Source organism: Mesoplodon bidens (genome assembly GCF_964165515.1).
Source record: "Mesoplodon bidens genome assembly, chromosome: 12".
NCBI lineage: Eukaryota > Metazoa > Chordata > Mammalia > Artiodactyla > Ziphiidae > Mesoplodon > Mesoplodon bidens.
The window spans coordinates 52,378,698-52,398,184 of record NC_138168.1 but is presented as its reverse complement, the minus strand read 5'-3'; the positions used below and the strand labels follow the sequence as shown (position 1 = coordinate 52,398,184).

General features: G+C 40.4%; 1 protein-coding gene across 3 annotated transcripts in view; it reads left to right on the top strand.

The window, feature by feature from the left end:
* The window catches only part of FAM184A (family with sequence similarity 184 member A), a 117,030-nt gene that overhangs the window by 43,517 nt on the left and 54,026 nt on the right, over nucleotides 1-19,487 (top strand). For all 3 annotated transcript variants that reach the window (XM_081250670.1, XM_081250671.1, XM_081250669.1), the window contains exons 2-5: nucleotides 10,189-11,043; nucleotides 11,762-11,897; nucleotides 13,532-13,713; nucleotides 17,841-18,038. In XM_081250670.1, coding sequence (XP_081106796.1) covers nucleotides 10,189-11,043; nucleotides 11,762-11,897; nucleotides 13,532-13,713; nucleotides 17,841-18,038 — 1,371 coding nt within the window. The remainder of the gene's footprint in view (nucleotides 1-10,188; nucleotides 11,044-11,761; nucleotides 11,898-13,531; nucleotides 13,714-17,840; nucleotides 18,039-19,487) is intronic.

The following is a 19,487-nucleotide window of genomic DNA, read 5'->3' as shown; positions in this document are numbered from 1 at the left end:
TGATAGAGAAAAGCTGCTGTAAATTTTATTATTGGAATAATTTGATAAACCTGAATATAGGCTGTGTATTAGTTAATATTCCATTAGGCTGAACTTCTTGGGTATAACAGTGCTATTGTCTTAGATCTTAGGAAATATATACTAAAGTATTTAGGGGTGACAAGTACCTGGAACTTATTTTCAGATGGTTCAGGAAAAAAAGAGAGAGAGAGTGTGTGTGTGTGTGTGTGCGTGCGTGTGTGTGCACGCGCACATGCGTGCACGCATGTACATGCTTAGTGCTGTATGAGTTTGGGAATTTTTTCTTTCAGACGCTTATTTTACACTAAATGATGTTCTGTGGGTTTTGCTTCTTGTTTTTTTTCCTTCAGGATGAATGGTCATTTGTGACCTTCTCATTTCATTTTTTTCCTTTTGTCCACCCCATTTTGCTAGCATGAAGCTGCTTGGGGCTAGTTCTTAAATTCAGCTCTGTAAACTTTTCTTACATTGCAATGATTAATCCTATAACCTAGGTAGCATAAATATATGCTATTATTGCTCATCAGTAGAATAGTAAGAAAATATGGATGGATTTGTACAATTTCATCACCTCTAAAACACATTTTAAATGCATTTCATTAACATGCCCTTAAGGATGCTAATAATAATCAGGTTCCAAAAAGTGGACCATTTTATAGAAACATTAGATTCTCTAAGTTAGCTACTTAGAGCTCATCAGTTATATTTAATAATTTGTGAAACATTTACTTGTAAGGCTGGTCTGGGAGTGCCATTGAATGTAAATTGAGGTGCAGAGTTCTCTGGTCTGTGTTATTGCTCTAGAACAGATAGAACAGACCCTATATGGCAGAGGTCAATAACCCACTGTTTTTGAGAAGTTTGAGAGACTCTTTTCAATATTCTTTAACTTTGGTGGCTTAAGGACCAAGTAACCTATTGCTAATTGTATCTGAGGGTTTAATAATAAAAACAGAATTATAGAAACATATCCTTCCTGCGTTTAGGGCTGCTTTTTTTTTTAATATTTATTTATTTGGTCATGCCAGGTCTTAGTTGTGGCTCATGGTCTCCTTAGTTGTGGCTCATGGTCTCCATAGTTGTTGCATGCGAACTGTTAGTTGTGGCATGTGTGATCTAGTTCCCTGACCAGGAAATGAACCCTGGGTCCCCTTGCATTGGGAGCACGGAGTCTTTTTTTTTTTTTTTTTTTTTTTGCTGTGCGCGGGCCTCTCACTGTTGCGGCCTCTCCCATTGTGGAGCACAGGCTCCGGATGCGCAGGCTCAGCGACCATGGCTCACAGGCCCAGCCGCTCCATGGCATGTGGAATCTTCCCAGACCGGGGCACGAACCCGTGTCCCCTGCATTGGCAGGTGGACTCTCAACCACTGCGCCATCAGGGAAGCCCGGGAGCACAGAGTTTTAACCATTGCGCCACTAGGGAAGTTCTTCCTTTGTTTAAAATGTATGAGATCTGTTTTTTTAATTGAAGTATAACTGACCTACAACACTACATTAGTTCCAGGTGCACAACATAGTGATTCGGTATTTCTATATGTTACAAAGTGATGTCTGTTACCATCTGACATAATACAAAGTTATTACAATATTTTCTATATTCCCCATGATGTACATTTCATGCCCACGACTTGTTTATTTTGTAACTGGGAGTTTGTACCTCTTAACCTCCCTTACTTATTTCCCTCACCACCCCCCGCCTTGCCCCTCCCCGCAACCACTTGCTTGTTCTCTGTATCTGTGAGTCTGTTTCTGTTTTGTTATTTCATTTAGTATGATACTCTTTAGGTCCATCCATGTTGTCTCAAATGGCAAGATTTCATTTTGTAAATAAGTTTCAAATGAACTTATTTACAAAACAGAAACACAGACTTAGAGAATGAACTTATGGTTACCAGAGGGAAAATGCGGGAGGGGAGGGATAGATTGGGAGTTTGGGATTGACATTTACACACTACTATATTTAAAATAGATAACCAACAAGGCGCTACTGTATAGCACAAGGAACTTGGCTCAATATTCTGTAATAACAAATGGGAAAAGAATTTGAAAAGGAATGGATACTTGTATGGGTATAACTGAATCACTTTGCTGTACACCTGTAACTAACACATCATTGTTAATCAACTATACTCCAATATAAAATAAAATTGTTTTTAATTCCATTTTTTAGGGCTGAGTAACATTCCATTGTGTGTGTGTGGGTGGGTATGTGGGTGTACCACATCTTCTTTATCCAGTCACATATTGATGGGTGCTTAGGTGGCTTCCATATCTTGGCTGTTGTAAACAATGCTGCAATGAACATAGGGGTGCATATATCTTTTTGAATTAGTGTTTTTGTTTTCTTTGGGAAAATACCCAGAAATAGAATTGCTGCATTGCATGGTAGTTCAATTTTTAATTCTTTGAGGAACCTTCTTACTGCTTTCACTGTGCATCGGTACGTAGTGGCTGCACCAACCTGCATTTCCACCAACAGTGCACAAGGGTTCCTTTTTCTTCACATTCTCATCAGCACTTGTTATTTGTTGTCTTTTTGATAATAACCATTCTGACAGGTGTTAGGTAATATCTCATTTCGGTTTTGATTTGCCTTTTCCTGATGATTAGTGATGTTGAGTATCTTCTCTATGTCTCTTGGCCATCTGTATGTCTTCTTTGGAAAAATGTCCATTCAAGTCTTCTTTCCATTTTTTAATTGGGTTGTCTGTTTGATGTTGAGTTGTATAAGTTATTTGTACATTTTGAATATTAACCCCTTATCAGATAGATTGTTTGCAAATATCTTCTCCCGTTCAGTAGTCTGCCTTTTTGTTTGGTTGAGTTTCCTTCACTGTGCAAAAAGCTTTTAAGTTTGATGTAGTCCCATTTGTTTGTTTTTGTTTTTATTTTTATTTCCTTTGGCTGAGGAGACATATCCAAAAAAAATATTGTTAAAACTGATCTCAAAAAGCATACTAACTACATTTTATTCTAGGAGTTTTGTGGTTTCACATCTTACATTTAAGTCTTACATCCACTTGCAGTTTATTTTTGTATATGGTGTGAGAAAGTAGTCCACTTTGATTATTTATTTTTGCATGTAACTGTCCAGTTTTCCCAACACCATTTATTGAAGAGGCTATTTTCCATTATATATTGTTTATCATAGATTAATTGTACCAGAACTTAAAAAAAAATTGTCGAATCTGAGATTGCTCCTTTTTTCTTTGTTAAGTAGTCTTGTGCCTCATGTAGTGCTTATATACTCTGAGGGTGAGTTTTTCTCTCTCTCTCTCTTCTGTTGGTCTGTCTGACTGTCTCTGGCATTGATCGGAAAAGGAAAGTGAACAAATATCCAGAATTTTCAAATAAGCAAGAGATAAAGGAAAACATTACCCTGAGGAGCAGTGATGACAGGGTCTGCTCATGGTTGCTGAGTGGTTGAGTCTGTCGTAAGACAGACATACTGGGAAGACTGACTGAAGCTGGCCTCACCAAGGTGAAGAGCATCATCTATGGCCAGTGGAGAGAAGCTCCTGATGGCTTCTGTGCTCTAAGAACATGATCTCATCTCCCTGTTACGGAGGAGCTTGCAGCAGTCAGACAGGAGTTGCCCGTCTTCCCTCTCCACCTCAAATCCCGGTCTTTAACCTTGTTCTCTTGGGAGGAGTTTTTCCCTACCGTCATTCAGTGCCAGTCTCTCCCCCTGTGTCAGGCAATCCTAGCCTCAGACTTTCTCCATGACTTTGGTGCAACAATTAGCCCTTCCCTAGGATACATTTTCAATTCCTCTTTAAAAAATAAAAACAACAACAACTCTCCCTGGACTGGACGCTGCTGCCCCCCAAGCCATCATCCTAGTTGTCCCTATTTATTTCCTTCCTTTGACCGACTGTTTCTCGGAGTTTTTTCTCTCTGCTAGCCGAGTGCCTCCATTTACTCAGTAGCCACTTGTCCACGCGCTCTGCCCTCACTACTCTACTGAATGTGCTCTCTCAAAGGTTATTTCTGAGATTCTGAATGCAGGGGCTGCAAGTGTTCATTTTTCTTGATTTCTGTGCAGCTTTTGACAAGACGCCCTGCCCGTCCCTCGCACCCTGGGCTGTGCTGCCCTGCTTCCACTCTTGCTCACCTCTCTCAGCACGTTGCCTCTGTCTGTGGGTCCTCATCCTCCTCCCGCCGCGGAAACCCACCCAAGGCCTGGTCCTCGGTCTTCTTCCTTCTTCCTCAGTAGTTTCTCCCTCTTGATCTTGTCCAGCTCAGCAGCTATGAGTACCTCTGCAGTGGACCATGTCCACTTTTCTAGCTCCACAGCCCACCTTTCCCTTCACGGAGTCCCGTGCTTACCCATCGATGTGTCTTTTGCTCATACTGTTCCTTCAGCCTGTAATTCCATCTCTATAGCTTTCCCCTTAATATTTTGACTAAAAGAGATTCTGGTTAAAATATCCTGTGATAAACCATAATGGAAAAGAATACGAAAAAGAATATATATATATATATATATATATATATATATGTATAACTGAATCACTTTGCTGTACAGCAGAAATTAACACAACATTGTAAATCAACTATACATCAGTAAAAATTTTTTTAAAAAAGAGATTCTGGTTAAGATAAAGTAAGCATTTTACTCAGAATAAGGGAAAACTCATACATTACCATCCTCACTCCCACCCCAGCAAAGACTCATTTTGTATTTCTCCTCCTTTGTAAGATGTATCAATATTTCACTTTGACAAGTTGAGTAAATATTTCTTTAAGGTTAGTCTCCACTAAGCTGCAAGAGAATAGACACCACACATATGCATCCAGTTCACCGTTGTGCCGATTATAGGTCTTGGCACATAGCAGGTGTGCAGTACATTTTTGTTGAAGGGAAGAATGAATGAAGTAGGAATTGACCATTAAAGATTTGCTAGTAAGCTATCAAACTTTATCTAGGTAATTAGATTTTTTTTACATTTCCAAAATACGTGTTCTTTTTTATAAGTGTAATGATTAATGTTCAATATTCTTGAAAAAGTTTAAGGATGATTTTTTTTTTTTTTTTTTTTTTTTATGGTACGCGGGCCTCCCACTGTTGTGGCCCCTCCCGTTGCGGAGCACAGGCTCCGGACGCGCAGGCTCAGCGGCCATGGCTCACGGGCCCAGCCGCTCCGCGGCACGTGGGATCCCCCCAGACCGGGGCACGAACCCGTATCCCCTGCATCGGCAGGCGGACTCTCAACCACTGCACCACCAGGGAAGCCCAAGGATGATTTTTATAAATCAGTTTTATTTCAGTCAGGGATTTTTAAGGAAATTTGAAGGGTATCTGTTGGAATTAATGTTCCTTTAACTTTCTGTTTTCATTTTCATTGTCATGTTTTTCTACAGCTAAGGCATTTCGAGTATTGATTCATTCTTTTAGCACTGTTAATGTTAATCTTTTAAAGTGGTTTATTGTTTTCTGATTATAGTAGTAACATGCATTCATTACAGAAGGCTTAGAAATACTGAATATCCTCAGTTAAAATTTGGTTAATTTCTTAATACACCTTTAAATATGCATCTGCACACACATGCACACTCATTGTTTTCTCTGTATGCGATTGGATTTTATTGTATATAGTAGCATGTGTATTTGCCTTATACTACAAGCTTTTTCTTTGAAATATCCTCCTAAATGAGATGTGCTTTTTAATGGTTTCATGGTTTTATATTGTGGGAATGTACCATCATTTATTCAACGATTCCCTTACCTCAGCAGGGTTAAACCTGTTGGTATAATATGCAACAATTGAGGTCCGCTTAAAATATTTTAAGCTCATATAACATACTTATCAATGAACATGCTTTATTACTAATGAGTTAGCTTTTAGTGGGAACATTTATATTGCCAATGTATTTGCTCTGTCAACCATAGCAGAATACTGTAGAACTTCTTGCTGTGTCCTCACATGGCGGAGAGAGAGAAAGGAAGCAAGAGCTCCGGTGTCTCTTCTTATAAAGACACTAAGTCCTATCATGAGGACCCCATTCTCATGACCTGTCTAAACTTAATTACCTCCTGTTATCTCCATATAACATCATGTTGGGAGTTACGGCTTCAACATGAATTTTGTGGGGTTCAGGGGAGACACAATTCAGTTCATAGCAGTCAACAGTGAGAACTATTTCAGACACTTTTGTTTTTACCTAAGTAGCATTTTTAAAATTAGGATCTAGAATTGTTCTCATTTTATCTGTGGGTAAGAGTATCTGAAAATCTTCATAGAAAAAATAAAAATTACTCACAATTGCTTACTCATCATGGGTTATATAGTTAAATTATGCATCATTGGCATAAAATGGAACTGTGAAATTGCATGAAATTGCTGAAATGATTGTACTGTCCCATTCCATGAATGTTCATAGTTCCAGAAAAATTGCGAATGGCTCTTAATGTCTTTTAAAATAGTTTATGAAAAGAGACGTTAGAGAATTTCCTTTTCTATGTGGAAAATCATAGCCAATTTTATGGATGATTATGATCACTTACTGAAGTTTCTTTTAAAATTAGTCTCGTCCTCTCCATAAATAAATGATACAACTAACAAGGAAGGCTTAGTATCTTATAGTGCTTTATATTTTAAAAAATCTTTATATAACATCATTTTAAAATGACAATGATAAGTTGATCTTATAACAACAATGTCACTAGGGTAGAATAAATACGATCTCCATTTAATATTGAGAAACTTGAAGCTTGGAGAAATTATTTTACCTAGGGTCAAAAATTCAGTTTGGGTCCATTCTGTTACTTCAAGTCATATATCTTCCATATGTTCAAAGAACATAGAACCATCTATATTACCTTTGTCTGAGAAATAATAATCAGAGAAAGATACTAATAAATGGTTGCCTTTGTAATTATGCAGAAAAGTGAATAGCTAGAAGATACTTTGTATAGTAAGGTACTTGAAAATTCATATATAGCATTCTCATTTAAAAATAATATAGTGGTATATTTTAAATGGTCATTTCTAAGAGCACTGCTCATTTGTTATTGTCCTTGCCATCTTTTTATTGTTCCTTTTTAAGGTTTTAGAAATTTATTTTAACATTGCTTTCCTGGAAGATACAAATATATGGTCAGCATGATACTGTATTTATTTTATGTAATATACTTTCAGAATCACATAATTGGTGTTCTCAGTGTATGAGTGGTAGTGGTACAAAGCCTAGACTGTTTAGTAGAGAGTTGACAAAGCTAGTGCAAAATCAAACTTTTTTATTTTTGGCTGCCAGTTTTGGCTGGTAAGATAGCTGTGTATAGGTTAGGACAGGAGTTGGTAATAAGGTCTTTTCCACAACTCTACTCTGCTGTTGTAGTGGGAAAGCATCTGTAGGCAATACATAAAGGAATGGACTTAGCTGTGCTCCAATAAAACTTTATTTACAAAGACAAGCAGCAGCCATATTTGTCCTGTAAGCTCTAGTTTGCTGATCCCTGGATTAGAATACAAAATGAAATAGAACTTCTCACCATAAGATTTCCCTATTCTTTATCAGATGTTTTGTTTACTTTTCTTAAATTCTGTTTTAATTTAATGCTTTAATTCGTAACCTCGATCCCCTTTAATTTCACCTTTTTATTCACATTTTTGTGTGCTCCTGAGCTTCTCTACCTTCAGCTACTTTTCTCGGCTAACATCATCACACAGCTTTCCAGGTTGTTGTCAGGACACCCCAAATTAAACCAGTCTAACATTTGCTGAGTTTCAGGAATGAGTGGTGGTCAGGAAATGGTGATGTTGGATATAAAGAAAAGATAGAATCCCATGGATCCCATGGATGTGGGTGGCTTTGGAAGGCTTATTAAAAGAGGCAGAACTTGAGCTGACTCTTGAAGACTGAGGGAAATTAAATTAGAAAAAAGAGAAGAGTATTTCAATAAATAGTTGACAAGGGGAGGCTCACATGTTGCTTCCCTCTCCCTTTTCATCACCAGTTATATAGAATCCCACCATGGACTGGCCCTTTTCATGATCATTTCCTGGAGCAAAGTGCTAACAGCGTGACTTATTTCCTTTGGGGATCCCATCTCTTTGGATTATCTCTTTTCCTTCCACGTGCTTAGTAAGATGAAGAGGGAATGCATGCAGACATGCTCTGGGAAGGTCTGCAACCTGTGGGCTAGACCAGCTCTGTTCCAGGCACTCTGGCAAATGGACTCCTCTCCAGCTGGTTGGTGTCTTTTTCCATAGTGCCCCTTCCAGTCTTTTCTGGCATCAGTGTGGTAGACAGGTATGACCCTGAGGGAAGGGAATAGGAAGCCACCCAACTTTCTTGGTTTATAGGCTACCTTTAAGATTAAATGGGTAAATAACAGGAGTCCTCCATGGGGATGTGTGTTAGCCCATTTAGGGACATAACGTGGAATTTGGAATTAGGTTTATTAAAAAAGAGAGACCGTGAATAAGTATTTATTTTCCTCTGTGGCCCTTGTAGGAGAAGGGTAGTTGTGGCAAGACAGGTGGAATCCTGCCGTCTCTCAACCTTTTTTCTTTTGGTATGACCACATCTCAGTCATGCTGAAGAAAATAGATACAGCAGACCTAGTCGAGTGTATGGACAGGGGACTGGGTGTGGAAGACAAAGCCCTGTATGGAGGGAGTGAAGCCCCTGCAGTGGGGTAGCTCCAGTGTGTATTCTGCCTTCTGCCAGTATAGCTGCAGGCTTAACAGGCGACAGCCTAGATTTAGCAGCAGGATTTGGAGTTACCAGGATCTGTGGAGAGCCAGGTAGTTTGTCTCAGTTGCCTCAGTCTGCATAAACAAGTTCTCTACAAAAAGGGCAACACTTCCGCATCTTAATTGCAAAAGTATTTGGTGCTGGGACTTCCCTGGTGGCGTGGTGGTTGGGAATCCGCCTGCCAATTCAGGGGACGCGGGTTCAGGCCCTGGTCCGGGAAGATCCCACATGCCACGGAGCAGCTAAGCCCGTGTGCCACAACTACTGAGCCTGCGCTCTAGAGCCTGCGAGCCACAACTACTGAGCTCATGCTCCGCAACAAGAGAAGCCCCCGCTCTCCACAACTAGAGAAAGCCCACGCGCAGCAATGAAGACCCAACACAACGATAGATAGATAGATAGGTAGGTAGGTAGGTAGGTAGGTAGTATTTGGTGCTGAACTTCATTTCTGAAGCCAAAGTAAGATTATATTAAAATGAGCGAAGTTCCAGGACACTGATTTTTAGCCTCTGGATTTTTGCTGGAGTGTATAGTATTTACTTTTTTTTTTTTTTTTTTTTTTTACTTCAGAAGAAAGTAGGCACATCTCTAAGCCTTAAGTAACAGTTGTGAATATTACTGTTGGACCGCAGGGCTATGTGGAGGACATCAAGGAACATACGAGAGTGGGAGTGTTACTATAAAAGGAGTATGTTGTCATTGGAATTAAGGTGGGGAAATCTCAATGGAATCATTAAAACCCAAGGACAAAAATGAAAATAAAGACCTGTACTCAGAACCCTCTGGCTCTAGGAATCTGGCTTGCTTGGAGGCAGAGGGAAAATTAGGCAATGAGTAAAACTACAACATTTGATAGGTGAGCACAGAAGTACTAATTGCATTTTGTAAGGAGACCACTTGGGAGTGAAAAGGATCAGCTTTAAAAACAGACCATAATGGAACTAGAAAAGGAAATTTCTAAATTTAAAATATACCAGACTTTAGGCAGTTGAAAGAGGCCTTTGGGAAGACGTAGGGCCTAGAACTTCCACTCGTGCAAAGCCTCCTTCATCTCTAGGCCTCCAGTGCAGGGCAGAGACTTACCATGAGGCTTTTCTCCTGATCCCACCACAGTCCCCAGGAAGCTAGACTGGGCTGTAGAAAAACTCCATTCTCATAGACCAGGTAGCCTCCTTTGTCTCTTTCCTCCTCACTGTTTCATTTCTAGGAAAACATTATTAATTTTGAAATGCTTTAAAATCCTAATCAAAAAAGTCTTCAAGTACAGATTTTAAGATTGGGCTATGTAAATTTGCTAAATAAATCTATAAGTACAAAAACAGTGCATGAAGTTTTAGTATTTAATATTTACCATAGCCAATATTATCTGCATAGAAAAAATGTCAATCCAAATGAAAGAATTAACTTCAATTAGAAAATAATATGGTTTACTGAATTCTCCCTTTTTCTTTAAAACCATGCAGGTAATATATGCTTTGAACACTAAAAATGATGAGCACGAATCTGTAATTCAAGCCCTCAAAGATGCTCATGAAGAAGAAATCCAACAAATTCTTGCAGAAACAAGAGAAAAAATATTGCAGTATAAAAGCAGAATATCAGAGGAGTTAGACCTTAAGAGAAAGATTCAAGTTTTAGAAGCATCATTAGAAGATCACATAAAAATGAAGCAGCAGGCTTTGACAGAATTTGAGGCTTATAAGCACAGAGTTGAGGACATGCAACTTTGTGCAGAAGCCCAGCATGTCCAACGCATAGTAACCATGTCTAGAGAGGTTGAAGAGATTAGAAGGAAATTTGAGGAAAGATTACGGAGTTTTGGACAAGTCCAAGTACAGTTTGAAAAAGACAAACGGTTGGCATTGGAAGATTTGCGAACTGCTCACAGACGGGAGATCCAAGAGCTGCTGAAGTCACAGCAGGATCACAGTGCCTCAGTTAGTAAAGGACAGGAGAAAGCGGAGGAGCTGCACAGAATGGAGGTGGAGGCCTTAAACAAGACACTGGAAGAGCTAAGGCTTGAGCGGAAAAAGCTAATTGAGGATTATGAAGGCAAGTTGCGTAAAGCTCAGTCCTTTTATGAACATGAGCTAGATACTTTGAAAAGGTCACAGCTTTTTACAGCAGAAAGCCTCCAGGCTAGCAAAGAAAAGGAAGCAGATCTTAGAAAAGAATTTCAGGGACAAGAAGCAATTTTACGAAAAACCATAGGAAAATTAAAGACAGAGTTACAGATGGTACAGGATGAAGCTGGAAGTCTTCATGACAAATGCCAGAAGCTTCAGATAGCACTTGTTACAGCAGAGAACAGTGTTCAGGTGAGTAAAGAATATTACATTCAACACATGGATTTTTTTTCCACTTTTCTCTTTTTCTTTTCGATTAGACCACTTTAACTTTCTTGTTTTCCATTTTGCTTTTTTTCTACTTTTCTTTTGTGAGAAAATCAGTGAAAAGGTAACCTTTATTACCCGGTAGCTGTTATTTCCTACAACAATTTCAGATATGAAAGGCCCAAAAAGATAAGCTTAAAACCTTATTGATTGTTTATGCAAGGATTTTTTAATAACATGTTAATATTTTCCCAGTGATTTGGGAAGTTTAAAATATTGGTCTTTAATTATATATTTTTCCTTTTCCTCCATTAATGATGGGGTCTGCACATCAGTTGATGTCCAGACACTGAACAAAAAATTAATATTGCTTTATAAATAGGGGTATGGCACAAGTCTAAAAAAAAAAAAGCCAAAAAGTCTCTCTGGCAAGTCCCTTTGTTTCTTGGCATAGAAAATTTCATAGGTGTGTTTTTAATATCTGCGCAGCATTTAAATGTATTAGAAAGGGTCGAATAGCCTTTCATGATTGGGTCATATGACTTATGAAGATAACAAGTTATGTGTCACTGATACAGATTCAAAACTAGGTATTGTTAAGTGTGACTTTTGAATAAGAGAAAGTTGCTGCTGGTAGTTTAAATGAATTTTTTAGCTTAGCATCATTCTCGCATATTAATAATGGCCATTTGATTTTTCTTAGGTTCTTCAAAAACAGCTTGATGATGCCAAGGAGGGAGAAATGGCCTTATTAAGCAGGCACAAGGAAGTGGAAAGTGAGCTAGCTGCAGCCAGAGAACGTTTACAGCAGCAAGCTTCAGATCTTGTCCTCAAAGCTAGTATGTCTGACCACAGTTCTTGGTGTATTCCTCAGCTAAAACCAACACTTAAATGTTAATTCGAGACAGAATTAGCCTTTTCTTCTCATATTTTAAAATTATTTAGGTTCTAAACATGTTAAAGCGTTCTGTTATCTTGTTAATCAATCATAAGCAAATGATAACTTATTTTTAGGAATATATTTCCATAAAAAAATTAAGAATTATAGGTTTTAGCACCAATAAGTCAGTCACTAAAAGAAAAACACTCTAAGAGGCTTTGTCCTTTAAAAACATGTCCTTTTAAAACATAAATATTTAAAAATACTTAAATTAGTGGAACTATATTTAAATTACAACAGCCTCATTTCATTTGGCTTATTAATAAGGATCATTTTACATCCTAAAGCTGGTTGCCCGTCCTGACGTGGCTGACATGCTCATTTCGAAGCCCTCACTAGAGGAGGGGGTGACCTGTATCCATCTGAAGTGACATTTCGCTGGGGTGTTTGGTGAGCCAGGGGAGGCCTTTGAATGAGTTCTTTGAGGATGTCATCTGATTGACTGGCTCATTGGTGAATCCCAGATTACCCTCCCCTGAAGCAGAAGCTTTTCGACTTTCATGTGTATGAAAATCACCTGGACAGCTCGTGCAACCACAGATGCTTGGCCCCAACCCCAGAGTTTCTGACGCAGTAGGTCTGGGGCGAGCTTCACCTGTGACCCGCGCTCGCAGGCACGGCTGGACCAGGGCGCTTTGAGAACCGCTGTCCTCACGCATATGCCTTCGGAGCATGTTTTCTCAGCTTCACTTTCCATCTCTCTGTCTCTGTTCATACCCCCCCCCCCACTTCTGTCTGTTTGCTGTTGTCATCTTAGGTTTCCACGGCCTTGCTGTCGGTACCTGCCTCTTGCTCTGCCGCAGTTCTTTATCAGGTCTGTTGTCTACAACAAGTTTAGTTTCAACCACACTGCTGCCTGCCATCTTTCCTCGCTGCGTACAGATTTCTTCCTCTTTATGTTAGAATTTGAAAAAAACGATTAGGGCTTCCCTGGTGGCACAGTGGTTGAGAGTCCGCCTGCCAATGCAGGGGACACGGATTCGTGCCCCGGTCCGGGAGGATCCCATATGCCGCAGAGCGGCTGGGCCCGTGAGCCATGGCCGTTGGGCCTGCGCGTCCGGAGCCTGTGCTCCGCAACGGGAGAGGCCACAACAGTGAGAGGCCCGCGTACCACAAAAAAAAAAAAAGAGATTAGAAAAGAATAAATTTCTCATTTTAGTGCCATCGTGCTACTCAGTGCATCTTCTCTTACTTTGTTTTACTCCCAGGACTTTTATATGTACCCTGAGGAGTTGTTTCTACCTCAACGTGTAGAGCTTGAAATCTTCAAAAATGATTGAAATGGTCCTAGGTGCAGGGAGCAACATCAGTGATGTGAAAATGGACCGCTTTCTAACTTAAGTAATTCTACTTGGATAATAAGTATTCCCATGATAAATATTTCTACTGTATACAGTGAGGAAACCAAAGAACTATTTGTACATGCAGACCATTTATTTTACTTCCATATTAAGTACATTGTGTCATTAACTATAAACTGTTTTTTACCACAATGTAACAGATTTTAAATTGGGGCTTTCTTTTGGGGGGTAGGTCATATTGGAATGCTTCAAGCAACTCAAATGACCCAGGAGGTTACAATTAAAGATCTAGAATCAGAAAAATCAAGGGCCAATGAGAGATTATCTCAGCTTGAAGAAGAAAGAGCTTTTTTGCAAAGCAAAACCCAGAGTCTGAATGAAGAGCAGAAGCAGCAGATGTTGGAACTGGAGAAGGTAAAGAATGATGGAGAACTCCCCCCCACCACCCCATGAAAGAAGAGAAAGAAAAGTTCAGTTCAGTTTTCCTCTTCTTCAGATTTTATTTAGAGCATTTACTTCTATTTCATAGTAACAGTCTATGTCTTAACTCTAGGAATTTTTTGTTCTTATTTTGAGGAGAAAAGGTATTGATATAAAGCTGGGCTATCCCATATCCCATATCCAAATATTGCTGATAACAATTTATAACGTAAAAACTTAGGACATTTCAACCTATTTCAAGCCAGAAGCTGAATGAACTCTTACTTCAGTGGGACGTACATTACGTTTAATCATATTTATTTTTCTGTTGATGAAACGTATTATTGTGTATACACCTAGGAAATGTCTGTTAAACTGAAAGGAATGACCAAAATCAAGCCCTGAAAATTCATATACCAACATACTTAATTTCTAAATGAAATAAATAAGACATATGATGTGTAAAGTAACTGCTGAATATTTATTCCAGTTTTTCACATATCTACAATACCAGGTGAGGGTTTGGGACACTCTTCCTCCTTCTCTCAGCAGCCAAGTGTCTGTTGAACTTGAAAAGTGTCTGTTCTCCTCGCCCTTGTTCGCCTCCCACTCACTCCTTACCTCGTGTGGGCTGGTTTCTCCCGCCACCACTCCACAGGCTCGACATTGGCCTCGGCCTCCAGTGACGTCCTGGCTGCTGGACTGGGGCGATCTTGTCTTCCTGGGACACTGACTCCTCTGATTCACAGCATCTCTCTTCGGTTCTCTCACACTTTCCTCCTGTCTCCCAGGCCCTGCAGTCTTGTCTGTGAGCTTCCCTCTTCTCTCTGTGGCCTTACCTTTTTTTTAAATTTTTTTTATTTAATTTTTTTATTTTTTAATTAAATTTTTATTTAATTTATTTAATTGTAATTTTTTAAAAATTTTTTTATTGGGGTATAGTTGATTTACAATGCTGTGTTAGTTTCAGGTGTACAACACAGTGAATCTGTTATACATATACATATATCAGTCTTTTTTTAAGAGTCTTTTCTGTGTGCTTACCTTTGATGTTCCTCTTGCATTCTCATCTCATTCCACAAGCTCATCCATTCCAGTAACACCCGCTGTCACTTGGTCAGTGATATCTCCCAAAGCCGTTCATCTAGGCCAGATCTTCTCCCTGAAATTGAGTCCTGTGTATCTAACTCCCACTAGATACCTGTTTCTCACAGATGTGTCAAATCAACCTGCCTAGAACTTTCTCCCCTCAAAATACTATATTTCCTTTACTCCTTTCTTCAACCAGTAACACTGTAGTCTGTCTAGTTTGATAAATCAGAAACCTGGGGGACGTTCTTGATTACTATTTCCTTAACCCCCTATCGGTTCCCAAGTCCTGTCAGCTCTACACTCTCCCTGCCTTCCGTCAGCTCACTAGCCTACTGCCAAGATGGTTGTTTTTTTTAAAATGTCCGTCACTGAAGACATTCTGCCTGTGGACAGCAGCTTTAGCCCATGCCCAAGAGTTCCTGCCCACCCTTCCTGATGGCCTCTCTCTTCCTCAGCACCCCTCCCCTTCTTTCTCCTCCTGCTTCTCTGGTTGGGCTCTGACTGGTACAGTTTTATAGGTAAAAGCTACGATCTATGATGAGGGGGACTTCATGTCTGAGCTATGAAACAAAAAGACCTGGGGGTGATGGTGGTAGAAGAACCTTAAAAATGTTGTATCCAAGTATTCAAGTAGGGGCTCTGGTTTCTGGTGACCCCAAGTCAGGGGGAGCTAGCAGAGGGATTGGGATCCAGCTCTAGAACACTGCTCTGAGCCCCCAGTACCCCCATGCCTGTAGGGGAGGCTTGAAGGGAAGAGCTGACACCCAGTCTGGCCCAGGCAAGAAAGAAGAAGCTGGGAGTTTCTGTTTCCTCTGTCTACATCTTCTGGCTTTGAAAGGAAAGAAAGTCCAGTGCCTTACATTCAAGAATCTTCCCTAGGGCTTTTCCCCCTCATTGGGCCTTGGGAATAATGATAATCTCTTTATTATGTAAAATAATTGCTAACAACTATAAAATATTTACAGTAGGCTGGGTATATTGCTAAACATTTGGGGGCACATTATCTCATCTTCAGCAACCCTGTAAAAGAGGTTCTTCCTTATCGTTCCCATTTCACAGATGGAGAAACTGAGGCTTATAGATGTTATGCACGCATGGTACCCCCAGTCACATGGCTAATAAGTGGCAGAGCTGGAACATGAACCCAGGTCTGTGAGACTCCAAAACCCATGTTCTCCACCTCTGCAGTGTGCTGCCTCCTATAACGTGAGGACCTTTTATTTCCACCTGGGTAGTTCTAGGGACCTGCAGACTGAGCCAGGCAGGCAGGTGCTGTAGAGGCCAGACAGCAGGATCGCTCTGCCCATCCGGGAGGAATTAACAATCCAGAGGAGGTGTGTCTGTCTTCCGAGAGTCTTACAGAGCATCAAGGGAGGGAGGGATCTGCTCCAGCCCCTAAAGAGATTTAAAACATCTTTCAACCTCATTTTCTTGAAGTTTTACTTTCTCGTCTTCCTCTTTCGTAACACCACATAAGTTCTTCAAAGAGTAGCCTTCATCCAGTACCTCCATTTCCTCCTTTCGGCCTGGCTTCCCCTCTCCTGCTCTGTTGTACTGGGTCCTAAGGCATCAGTGGGAACACAACCAGCACACCCAGAAACTGTACACATTTTCTCAGCAGCACTCACACCTCTTGGCCGCCCCCTGCCCACCCTTCGTCTCTGTGACGCTCTCCTCCTTCCCAGTGGCTCATGCGCCTCCTTCACCGGCTTCCCTTCCTCCTCCTGCTCCCAAAATTCAGATACCTCCCAAAGTTCTTCCTGTCTTTGTTTCCTTTCTACCTCCTCCCCTTGACAAGTTATCTTGGTTTGCTGGGGCTGCTATAACAAAACGCCACAGCCTGGGTGGCTTAAACAGCAAACATTAAAAATAAGTAACTTGGGCTTCCCTGGTGGCGCAGTGGTTGAGAGAGTCCGCCTGCCGATTCAGAGGACACGGGTTCGTGCCCCGGTCCGGGAAGATCCCACATGCCGCAGAGGGGCTGGGCCCGTGAGCCATGGCCGCTGGGCCTGCGCGTCCGGAGCCTGTGCTCCGCAACAGGAGAGGCCACAACAGTGAGAGGCCCGCGTACCACAAAAAAAAAAAAAAAAAAAAATTAAAATGTCAGTTTCAGTGATTTCTCATTGCCATCAGAGTAGAATGCAGAGGCCTTACCATAAAAGACCCCTGGTCATCATTTGACCCTGCCTGCTTCTGAGCCTCATCCCTCTCCACTCCCAGCCTTGAATCCTATGTTCTAGCCACACTGCTCAGCTGCGTGGATTTCTATCTCCCTAACTTCACCGCCTGGTAAACTGCTTCTCAGATTTCAAAATGCTGGAAATGGTTATGAATGCAGGCTTTTGACATCAGATCTAGGTTTGAAATTTTCTCATCTCTGGTTTCCTGGTGGGCTTGTGAGAATTAAATGAGAATGTGTCATCATCAGCTCAGATGTTTTCTCTTCTGGAAAGCCTTCCCTGATCGATCAATCTCTCTCTTCCCCCTCCCCCTCCCCCTCTCCCTCTCTCACACACATCACATTGTTTCCCACCCCATCCAGGTTAGGTTTCTTTCCTGTATACTCTCACAACATACGATGCATGCTCCTTTCATAGAACTTAAAAAATTATACTGCCACACTCTTGACTTTTTTTCATCATTAGACTGTTCACGCTTAAAAGGCATATAATTGGCATGCAGTAAAATTGTATTGAATAGTATCATTTGAGTGGGTAAATTGGTAAGCCATTTTGTGTACAACTTTGACATAGGAAGCCTTTTTCTCTTAAGTCTGCAGATGTGCTGACTCGCACTTGGTTCTAACCTAATAATAGTGTATTTTATCACTTGCTTTAAAATTACTCATTTTGCCTGTGCCACCCTGTCATTTTCTGAGAACACCCAATGGTGTATCCTCATGTACCATATCTAAATCCTGTAGCACTCAGTTCACCCGAGTTTATCTATTTACTGAGTATTCAAAATACTAATAGCAGTAATGAAAAAGCAGATGCCAATTATTGATCTTTATTTTTGTTCAATTTTAGAAAGTAAATGAGGCAAAGAAAACTCAGCAAGAATATTATGAGATGGAGCTAAACAACCTGCAAAATAGACTGGAAGGAGAGGTGGCCCAATTAAATGCGGCCCATTCTAAGACTTTGGAAGAATTAGCTTGGAAGCACCATATGGCAATGGAGGCTGTCCACAGTAATGCGATTAGGGATAAGAAAAAACTGCAAATGGTGAGTAAAAATTCAGCTTAGCATTGCATTGTACATTGGTGGGCTTTCTATAATGATCTAGCTGCTGTCTTGTAATCACTCTGTAAATCTCGGTTCAAAGGGTAACATACATAAAAGTTTTTATAGGGGATGTAGTTTATTAAATTGATAAGAGGCACTTCTACTTGGTGTAAGCCGTAATAGAAACACTCCCTTCATCCTGAGACAGCAACACTGGTGTCCTCCTCAGGAAGCCTCACTAGTTGAAGCACTTATTCTCCTGTAGACAGTTTCCTTCCCTGGGAAAATGATCTGTTTTGGGCTTCCCTGGTGGCGCAGTGGTTGAGAGTCCGCCTGCCGATGCAGGAGACGTGAGTTCGTGCCCCGGTCTGGGAGGATCCCACATGCCGCGGAGCGGCTGGGCCCGTGAGCCATGGCCGCTGAGCCTGCGCATCCGGAACCTGTGCTCTGCAACGGGAGAGGCCACAACAGTGAGAGGTCCACATACCACACACACACAAAAAAAATGATCTGTTTTGTTTTGGTTTTGCCCTCAAATAAGTAATCAGCTCACTAATAGTAATACATGGCAGACAGTAATTATATAGTAGAAAAAGCAAGGTATCTGACAGATTGGGGCCTTACACTGAGCTCTTTGCTTACTAGCTGCTTATTCTTGGGTCCCAAAAGCTATGCCTGATGCTCTCTGCATTTGACAGACGAAGATAAGATCCATCTTGTAATATCCCTGTGAGGGTTAAGTGAGGCAAAATGTTAAAAACCCAGACATGTCTGAGCATATAGTGATAAATAAGTGTTAGTATTTCTTACTGTATGTGCCAGACACTGCCCTGATGTTTTACGTTTATTTTTTCATTTAATCCTTATAACACTGCTTTTGGTTTCATTGCTCTACCCATTTTACTGAAGAGGAGGTGGAGGCACAGAGGGGTTAAATACTTGCTCAAGCACATGCAACTAGTAAGAATCAGTCAGACCTTGAATTCAGGTCTCAGGTATCAAACCCTAAGGCATTTAGCCACCACATTATGTAGGCATGTATTAATGATGGTTGTTATGTGTGTATATAATAGCACTTAACAGTTTACCGAAAGCTTTCTTATATATTCCTTATTGTTTGTGTCTTGGAGATTAATGACATTTTTATTCTATGGGTGGTGAAATAGGTTTAATAAACCTAAATGATTTACTCAGAGCCACAAACCTAGTAAATAGAAGAGGTAGCATGTGAATTGAGATCTTCTGCCTCTAAATTTCTTCCTTTTCTGACAACCAGAAAATAACACCTAAAGTTAATTAAAAATTCAAAATAAAACTTCCATTTAGAATATTTCTATCTAAACATACTGTTACATGTTTATATAACTAAAGACAAAACTTAATGATATGTTAGTTCTCAAAGTTGTGGTTGTCCTTTTTTCTGTGCCAGCTCACTATTCCAGGACCAAT